At 38.5% G+C, this 9,839-nt stretch overlaps 1 protein-coding gene across 2 annotated transcripts; it reads left to right on the top strand.

Moving 5' to 3' along the window:
* The first annotated feature begins 1,962 nt into the window (after positions 1-1,962).
* On the top strand, positions 1,963-5,845 carry LOC137979242 (protein c-Fos-like). 2 transcript variants are annotated; one of them, XM_068826449.1, is made up of 4 exons: positions 1,963-2,271; positions 2,827-3,003; positions 3,160-3,267; positions 3,939-5,845. In XM_068826449.1, the coding sequence occupies exons 1-4, from the start codon at positions 2,140-2,142 to the stop codon at positions 4,179-4,181; spliced, it is 660 nt and encodes a 219-aa protein (XP_068682550.1). In that variant the 5' UTR covers positions 1,963-2,139; the 3' UTR covers positions 4,182-5,845. The 2 variants fall into 2 exon arrangements, with proteins under 2 accessions (XP_068682550.1, XP_068682551.1); XM_068826450.1 differs by lacking the exon at positions 1,963-2,271 and adding an exon at positions 2,450-2,691.
* Positions 5,846-9,839: the final 3,994 nt, after the last annotated feature.

The raw sequence follows: 9,839 nt of genomic DNA on the forward strand, positions 1-9,839 counted from the left end.
TGCGAACTTTCGACTCAAAGTAGGGCAATCCATGGGCGAATGGCTAAATTTGGACAAATTATTAAATAGGTTTTTGCACTCCGCTAGTCCAAGCAAGGTGATTAGAAATCTGGAAAAGGAAAGGAACTTTATTTGTGTCTAGTTCTAGAGCTGGAGCACTAATTGGGGACGCTGTAAACTGAAATCAACAAATTAACGCAAATCGAGAAAACCGGAGCACCCGGAGAAAAACCTCTCAAAGCAGACAGTACAACCCACATACATCGGACACCGAGTCTGGGAATTGAAACTCGGCCCACTTTGGTATTCCTGCGCCCAAATGGATAGCGGAGGGGGTGATCAATAAGTTGTCCAAGTTTATTTTAAAACTCTACTTAAATTTCCTAATGTTTTCTCTGATGCAGTCATTCCTGGCTCAATTTGCACGACAGAGCCCAGACTTGTGAACAAATCGGAGCAACTACCTCATTTGCAGTTTGAAGTTAGTTTCGAGTTGTGCCTCGTTGTTGGAAAAACAGAGAATCAAGGAACGACTATCGAAGAGAAGTGCCAAAAGTAGTCTGCCTTTCACTGACTAAAGGTTCTTCCAACTAAACCACGAGTATGACGGCGATCTCTTAACAGCTCAAGCAACTCTTTTGAATCTGTGACGTCAATAATGCCGAAATGAAAACAACCCTAAGTAAAACACAAATAAAGCATGGAACAACGACACCTTGCCAGAATAAGTAACGTAAATGCTCACGTTTTGCGTCACTCACTGGGATTTCGAGCTGAGTCGATGCTGAATCGTTGAGCAAGACGACTCGCAATAATCACCCACACGCGGATCTATAATGTTTTTCGTTCCGGGTTCATTTCCGGGTTTTGTCCCTCGTATATCAATTTCACAAGGAATCCCCACTAAATCTCCCCCAGCAGAAAATGATGTCGGTTGACGTTCCACGACGCAAAGTGCGTGAAATCCATTGCTATGAAAATTTATTTCTTACTGGTTGGCGCGTAAGCATGTTTCGTGCTTGTAAAATTTTGGATATTCTCAAACATTTGCAGTTATTTGGGATGAAGAAATGTCACCGAACCTCGCCGCTCCTTTTGCTATACACGTAGTTATTTCGAAAACCTTCGGTAGAAGTCTTTATTTATTAAGGTCATTAACTCATTTAAATGAATAAATATTTCTTTCTGGTCGGCGCGCAAGCATATTTTGTGCTTGTAAAATGTTGGATATTCCCAAACATTTGCACTTATTTGGGATGAAGAAATATATCTTTTTAAATCTCACCGAACCTCGCCTTTTGCTATACATGCAGTTTTTTCGAAAACCTTCGGTAGAAATCTTTTTTAACAAAACATACCCGGTACGTACTCGATCATTCTCTTTATTTTCTGCTTTTGACACTTTTGTTCACAGAGCGTCGCCTCCAGCTCCAGTCGCCATGCAAATTAAATGGATGGATGGATCTATGTCGACGCGAATTAGGAGCCTGAAATTATTGTGTTTGGTTTTAGCGTTATCATCGTTTACAAGCTGAAATGAACGTGCTCTTCATTTTATTTCGATATAAATCGTGCAATTGGATTTCACAAGCGTTGTCTGCATACGCTTGTGTTATGAATAATTTAATTTCTAGAATATTCAAATGCGTGCCAGACAACGAGAATACAAATGTTTGTCGGTGGAAACGAAAAGGAAAAACTGCTTTTGCGCTAATCTTTTACCAAAAGAGCAATTGGTGAACGTAGTAAAAATGAAAGGCGAGTAATTGATGGCGAAATAACAACTTTACTCCGTTCAGAAACTGATGCCCTTTCGCCTGGGTTCTTCTAGATTTGCGTATGCACATCGCGTGTTTTGCCGTTGTCATGACACGTTCGCTGGTCAACCTTTCCACTGATTGGCCAGTTGTGTGTGATGAAGTTTTCTATTTATGGCCCTCAACGTAATACACTTGATGACCTTTATGAGTGCAAAGCGTCGAATGTATATAAAAGTCTGGGGCTTTCCCAAAAATAGCGGTGATTCTCAACGAAGACTGATCGAGGGAAAGACCGGTACGCTTTAAACAAAGGATTATTGGCGCGCGTGCTCAAATTCTTCCACGTGCTCTATCTTCAATAAAAATTGCTGGGTACAACATGCTGATGCGACATTTGAATTTATCACTGCCTATGGAAACAAACTCAACGCACGACGAAAGAAGTTTCTCAGTTGGAGCAGCAAATATGCCAGTTCCATATCACTTGGACGAGTCAGACAGCGACTCTATCGTAAGCGCTACATTTTCGCCCTGTATTACTTTTTCTCATCTGTGTTTCGCAGTGAAAAATGTAAAATATACAAGCATCAAAAAACGTGACATGAAATTGACGCACGTCATGTCCGCATAAATTTTCCCAAATAATTGGTACTAGTAAAATATAAACGATTTCAGAAGACAAGGACGTTTTTTGATGCATGAGAAATTATTGAGGCACGACTGATTTTGTTCCAAAATGAGTGCGCTGATTCATCCCTAACACGGTGTCAGTTTTCTATCGCTGTTGAAGTTATGCAACAAAGGACTTCATCTGAGTCGACAATAAATGTTTACATGAAATTACTTTTTTGTGGCTAAGAATCTACGGGCATCAAAGATGGACGTTTTTTCAAATAATAACCAACGAATTTGGCGTTTGTCTTCGAAAACTGTAACTTTTTCGTATTTTCGTATCGTTGATTTCGCAATTGCATGACGATATTCAGAAAATAAATATTACTTGCTCTCGTCCAAAGTCGGAATTAAAAATATTGAAGGAATATATGTTTTCTCTTTTGACAACCAGGTCTCAAGCGAAGATGCGAATTACGCAGAATTAATAAACGCTTCCGTACCGATGAAGAACATTGGGCCAAAAGAAGACGTGAAGTTAGGACTTTTGAACGCCATACGATCAAGAAGAGTCGCTCAAGGACTAGAAGGAATGCCTGCCATCGAAGCCAAGCGACCGAAAATTGAGACGGTAGGTTGTCTAACGTGGGCATAAACGAAATGTTTCTCTCATATTTCCAATTTCCATGTTGTTGTATTGCGGTTTTGAAACAATAGGTATGATAATTTGTGGTTTTCCGTCATTAAATTCACATGTCATTCAAGGTCACGTACTTTCTCGTTTTAGTTGTCATTTGAAGAGCAGGAAAAAAGAAGAATTAGACGAGAACGAAACAAAGTGGCAGCTTTTAAATGCAGGCAGCGTAGGAAGGAACACCTGCAGAAGTTACAAGAGGTAAGAATTTCAAAAAGTGAGTTATTTGGGATAAAAATCGCATGGAAATCGTATTTATTTTGAGTTTATGTCACGCTCCGTCGTCGGGTGTTTCACATGATTAACGTCACTTCCGGTTTTGGCGGAATCCAATGTGAGATGCTGTAAACACTCGGATGGGTGGAAATGAAGCATTGAAGATAAAATGTTTTTGGGAATGAAATAAATTTCTATTGTTCCTGGCAAGTGTCCACAATAGATGGACTCAATAATAAACGGTTAAGGCAAAACAAAAGAAAGCAAAATATATTTTCCTTTATTTGCGAGGGTGGAGCCGTCTTTCCGACGCGTTTGCTGTAATCGGTACCCTTTTTAATCCTATCCGATGAGAAGTTGATTTCTTGAAAAATGATTAGTAAGAAATGTGAAACATCAAATTCGGCGATTTTGCTTTGTGCATGGCATTATTCTTGATAATAAAAATGGTTGCTAGAACTATTTTGGGTGGCCCCACCCTCAATGAAGAATGACCAAATTCGGACATCGCGAACGCCTTGGTTCGCTTGTGACAGTGGTGTTATCGTTTGATGTCTGGAGCAACAATATCCAAACATTTACTCGAAATATGTTATCAGTTGAGTTAATAATATTCCGCATTCAGAAATACCTAAATCGAGTTTATTTGTTATCAGGAAAGTGACGAACTGAACAGCGAAAAAAGTGCTCTCGAAAGAGAACTTCTGGCACTCAAGGCACAAAAAGAACAGTTAGAAAGCATGTTTCAAAGACACAAATGTATCATGAAGGATGCGAAATCAAACGAAGTTAAAACTACAGAAGTCAAGACAGAGGCGAAGTCTTCACACGCATGCTCAGCTGAAATGAAGCCGACAACAACTCCCACAAGCTCTTCCGCAGATTCAGTAAAAGCCTGAAAGAAAGTGGAATCAAAATTGCCAACAAAGAATCTGCTTAACCTTTGTGAACACAATATATCTTCAGAAAAAAAGAGGAGTACATATTGTAACACTGATTTTAGCAAGTGTGAACGCTTCAGGGTTGTCCAGACAATAATAATTATTGGCACCGCTTTTGATTGAAGACTGCATGGGTCGTCTGTGGCAGTGAGGTTTTGTTGAGGCTCCAGACAGGGGCAGAAAAATCGAGAACATTGTGTTGTTTTAGTCTCCTCACTAAAGATGCATTCAGCTTTTTAGATTTCGCTTAATGAAGTAAAAAGAATACATGCGTTTGTTTCATGAAGTGTGGTCTTAGTAGCAGTGTGGGAAGTAACAATCATACTACGTTAAATTTTAACTTATTTGTAAGTAGAGAAAAAGTCAGTTGAGATTAATTAACGATGGCTGAAGAAGGCTGTTTAACTTTCGTTTCCGTTTCGCAAGCGCCGAGAACTAATGAAATTGCTCGGGATCGACTCAGTCCAGTCGACAGGGGCACCCAACGAGAATATAGTTCAAAACCTCTTAAACATAGCATTGTTAAACGTATTTTAGTATTTAACCGGTAGATATAGGCATATTTTTATCCCCTATAAATTTTTCATCTGTTCGGATTTCCTAGCTGAATGTGTAGTGAGTGATTCGAAAACTTACCTTTTCGAAAATTTCAGCCAGAAAAAAGGCTCCCAAAAATTATAGATGACCTTTTTAAGGTAAAAATCCGTTAAAAATGGACAATTATACCATGCTTTAGATGTTCGAAAATCCTAGGACAGGCAGGCAAGCAAGGAATTTTACAACAAATGTTTCGAAAATTCTAGATCTCAAAGCGTCTTCCGAACAGATATTTTTCGAAATTTGATATGGGTGCCCCTGAGTCGATCGCTCGGCTCGTCCGCTTTCGGAAAGGAAATGTTTGATTGGACGTTATTTATCACGAAGTTTTAATTCGACAAGAATAGCATGGCATTCGTCTTCTCCAGAAAGACAATAGGCTGTAACAGGTTATGAATGTTGTATTAATGTATTTATGCTTTTTCGTTTCGCTGTCTCGATGATCAGTCTAGTTTTCGAATCGAAAACCAGCTGAGACGAAGACAGACAGATCGAAAAAATCTATAGGTAGAAAGTCACGGAACAAATTTGATGTTAACTGTGAACGAGCAGAAAAATTCAGTATTCACGATAAACGAAGTGTAAATTGGTCGACTAGGTATAGAATGGTATTTGTCAGTAGATAATGAAATGTAATATTCCTGACTTCTGACCTTATTTTCTTTTAATATATTTATTCCTTCTATTAACTATTTTACTGAGTGAGGCATTTTTGAAATGTCGTGGCAAAATAGAGTGACTATACCGTGTATTCTAAAGCATTATTCTTTAACATAGATAATTTATTGTAACAATTCAAACAGATTGTACTTTTAATAATATTGAAGTTTGTTAATATCGTTTAGTTTTCGAGTTCTGGTAGACGAAGCTATTAGAAGTTGTTATATTGTTTGTCTAAAAACACCCTTTGAAAAATATTCAAGTAGAAAGTTAATTTATTGTAGCCGGCGGGACAAAATAGTCAAACTTGTTCAAACGTTACTGAATTAAAGATGATAATAAACTTGTTTTGGTTTAGTTTGTAACCTTTGGTCATCAACGACGGTATTTTCTGCATGGAATCATGAAGCTTTTGAAAGAAAGTGAAACGACAACGGTTGAGTAATGCTGAAACTGGGAAAGGTTCTTCAATTACATTTTCGTTTCATAACTCAGTTAGAGTGAATATTTAGTCATTTCCCCCTCCTCAAGCCTGGAGTGCTTCTAATTTCGTTTCTACATCCCCTTATGCAACAACGGCTATGGGAACTCTTAAAAGTCCAGTTTCCTCTTCGAGATAACTCTCCAGGCTGAATCACGTACACGAATCCCTCCGCTTTTCTTCCGGAATTCCCTTGACAAAATGAAACGAGCGATCATGTCAGCAAAAGTTAAAAATGAATTCTTTGATTGCACCTTACGTTACAGAGGCCATGTCGGTGAGAGCGCTTAGGCGCCGTAAGAGATCTCTCTCTATCTCCGGAGATCCATCCTCGGATGCAAAATCCCGACACAATGAACAATGAAAATTTTCCCTCTGATTTGACATTTCGTTTGATTGAAATGACGCTTGATTTTATAATTTCGAGCTTTTAAATACTCAGGACGCTTCTGATCGGCCAGACCGGGTATTTGGAAAGACTAGTCTACAACACCTTCAGATAAACAGACCTAAACACACTTTGAGGATGATATACATTCCTCCAGAAGTGTTTCTTCAAATTGCTGCCTTTTCTCTGCAAACTGACGGGTCTGGCCAGCCATTTCTCACACAAGGAAAGCCCCTTTAGATTCGAAGTAATTTTCACTCAGAGAGCACTCGTCTGTCTGTCTGAGCTGTTTCAGTTCTCTGTTGATTTGCTGGCCGGTTTTTTTTTTTCGGAACCGGTTTGCTCCGCCGACCATTTGCTAACCTAGGGCCCGTTTCTCGAGCGGTCCCGAAACTTTGCGGGCCATTCCAGTTCGGGTGCCACAACTCCCTTTGTATCTCAAGAACAGAGAGGGTTTAAGTCATCAAACTTCACAGTCATTTTGCTTTTTGTTACCTTGAAAACATGTTAAATGATCGGCTTTCCACAACAAGCGGTTGTCAGCGGTCGGTCCCGAAAAGTTTTCGGGACTTTCGAAAAACGGGCCCCTGGTTTGAGCAATTTTTCTGTATAATTTACTGAATATCGCCAAAGAAATGAGTGCTCATTGCTATATTTTAAACAGCAGTCTCTGTCTTGTGTGTATGGATCGATCGCTTATATCATAATTCTCAATCTATATGCATTTCTTTCAGATCGAATAATATAACCTTTGAATAATTTTTTCCAGTTGGCTTTGTTGAACCAATTTGTACTTAAAAAGTGATATTAGTTCTTTGAGAAGAATCATTGACCAAAACTTTTGATCTTTAAAAAAATTTTCTTCCTTCTAAATTTAGAAGCATCGTTGAAGTAAAAAGGTGTGTAATTTCCTACATGTCCGGCGTTTTTTAGCTAAAATGTCAACCATTCAGGCTGGAATGAGGGAGTGATGTCATTGACATTCCTCATTAGATGTGCATTCCTCAAATGACGTCATTCTGGTTTTCTAGACAAAGACCACCCCCCACCCCCTAGCGCCACACAAAACAAAAAAAACCCATAACCTCGTTGATTCATTTGTTATTTTTTGTCACTGGAATCTGGCAACATCGCGGCGGTGGCTCTCCGGCGGCAAGACAGACATCTTTCATACTAATAAAACCATAAATAAATGAAAGACAGAGTGCGGCTACCCACACTGTTTTAAAAGTATTTCCTTGTCTTTCTTTCCGTAGCATTCCATGAGTTTCAACAAACTGACTGTTAATTAATTATACAGAGCAATTCTATTTTAAGTAATCCTTAAAAGACCATACCCGAACAAATGAAAGCTTTCCTATCATGCATGACAAATTGACTTCAAAAGGTAAAAAGAACTTGTCAAACTTAGTTAAGCAAGTATGTGTATGCTTGCCATGTTTATCCTTATATTTTTTCAGTTAAAATGTCCAGAGAGCTAAACTGCCTTGCAGAAGGACAATTAATTGAAAAATGCGTGCTCGTAAATGCTTGTTTACAAGTGGGTCTTGTGACAAATTAAATCCTAAAAATAGTTATTTGCGCGATTGTTTGTGGTTTTTACAAATTACTCGTAATTACTAATAGTTAATTGATTGTGGAATCATGCATGTAGTGAATTCCTTCCATTCCTCGTTATTTAACAGAAACTTACTATTAAAGTCGAGTGCTTGACTTGACGTACTCGGGGCGGATCTTCGCATTCTAGTTCATTCTATGTTGTTGACAAAAAGTTCCTCTGTTTTAGTATAGAAAGGGAGGAAAAGAAAGTGCAGGGACACCCAACGAGGATATAGTTCAAAATCACCTAAGCATAGCATTGTTAAACATATTTTGGTATTCAAATGATAGATATAGGAATATTTTTATCCCCTAAAAAGTTTTCATCTGTTCGGACTTCCTAGCTGAAAATCTAGTGATCCGTAAATTATAGGGATCAAAACTTACCTTTTCGAAAATTTCAGCCAGAAAAAAGGCTCCCGAAAATTCTAGGTGGCCTTTTAGGGTAAAAATCCGCTAAAAATGGGCAATTACCGGTATACCATTTTTTAGATGTTCGAAAATCCTAGAACAGGCAGGCAAGCAAGAAATTTTAAACAAATGTTCCAAAAATTCTAGATCTCAAATCGTCTTCCGAACAGATATTTTCCGAAAATTGACGTTGGGTGCCCCTGAAAGTGTTTTCCGATTTTTTTAAAACGACTTCCCGAAATCTTGAATAAATATATGACATTGTTTACTACGTTGTTAACAGAAGGTAAAAGATAGTCTGTTGAGGGATTCAGCTCGTTGTGCGACTGTGTTCGATTTCAATGACTGCGAAGTTTCAAAGTTCAAGCAACAGAGGAATCTTTGTTGACATTTTTTGCCTCAAGGCTTTCGTTTTCAAATCAGTCGGCCAAGAATAAAGTACTGAATATTGCTGGAAAGTGCATTGCTATAATGAACTATTTCTGAAAATTTGAATTTGGTATTGACTGATCTGAGCAATGATGCTTTGAAAATTCCAAAAAGGTCATTAGCGCTTTTGCCACCCAAGCATTTATCAGTTTTTGATGGCTGATAAGTGTCTCGTTATTAAAGATAAAAGGATTAAAACTAGAGATTTAAAGGGCAGATTCTTATCTCTTCCAAGAATGTTGGTCAGGTAATTAAGCGTAACTGTGCAAGGAATTACTAGCGTAGCAAAACAGAGGCACCGGATCTTGGTGATGGATCTAACAGTCTAACAGTGGCATAAAAATTACCAAAAAAGGAAACGAACAAACAACAGTGAACATTCACTTTGAAGGAATCAGGAATATATTGTATTTCCAAAGAAACACCCATTTCTTTTATAAGGGTTTTACCAGCAGTGACAACTGAAACGCCACAATTTAAATAGGAAAAGGTTAGATAAGCCCTAGATGACGGACCGAACTCGCTATCCGGAAAAAAATGCCTAGCGGAATATTTTGCGTCAAAGAAAGCCTTATGACGTATAAATAACGCTGTAAAATAATTCCTGAAATATTTTAACGACACACCTCTAGGAGAAAATGCACCGAAGAATAAATACTTCCGAATTTTTGTGGAGCAAAAAGGAGATCAGTCGATTTTGTTAAGTGTCAAAATCTTCTCCCAAATGGATTTTATTTTTAGCTTTTACATTAAACCCCCAGGCGATAAGTTCACCCAACACAGCGAAGCTCCAATTGAGAGGGATGGCGCAGTGGTGAGAGCACTCGCCTCCTGTGGCCCGGGTTCGATTTTCAGATCCTGAGTCATATGTGTATTATTATTATTATTATTATTATTATTATTATTATTGTACTTTGCCCCTTCCAACGAAAGACCACAACGGTGAGATATCCGTGCCCTACTCTCTGTGAGTGGAGTGTGAGGGTTCCATACTGCTTGTGAACAAGAGTTGCGAAATGGGACCTACCGTTTATCGTCTTTATCCGAGAAG

Source organism: Montipora foliosa, chromosome 12, assembly GCF_036669935.1.
Source record: "Montipora foliosa isolate CH-2021 chromosome 12, ASM3666993v2, whole genome shotgun sequence".
NCBI classification, from domain to species: Eukaryota; Metazoa; Cnidaria; class Anthozoa; order Scleractinia; family Acroporidae; genus Montipora; species Montipora foliosa.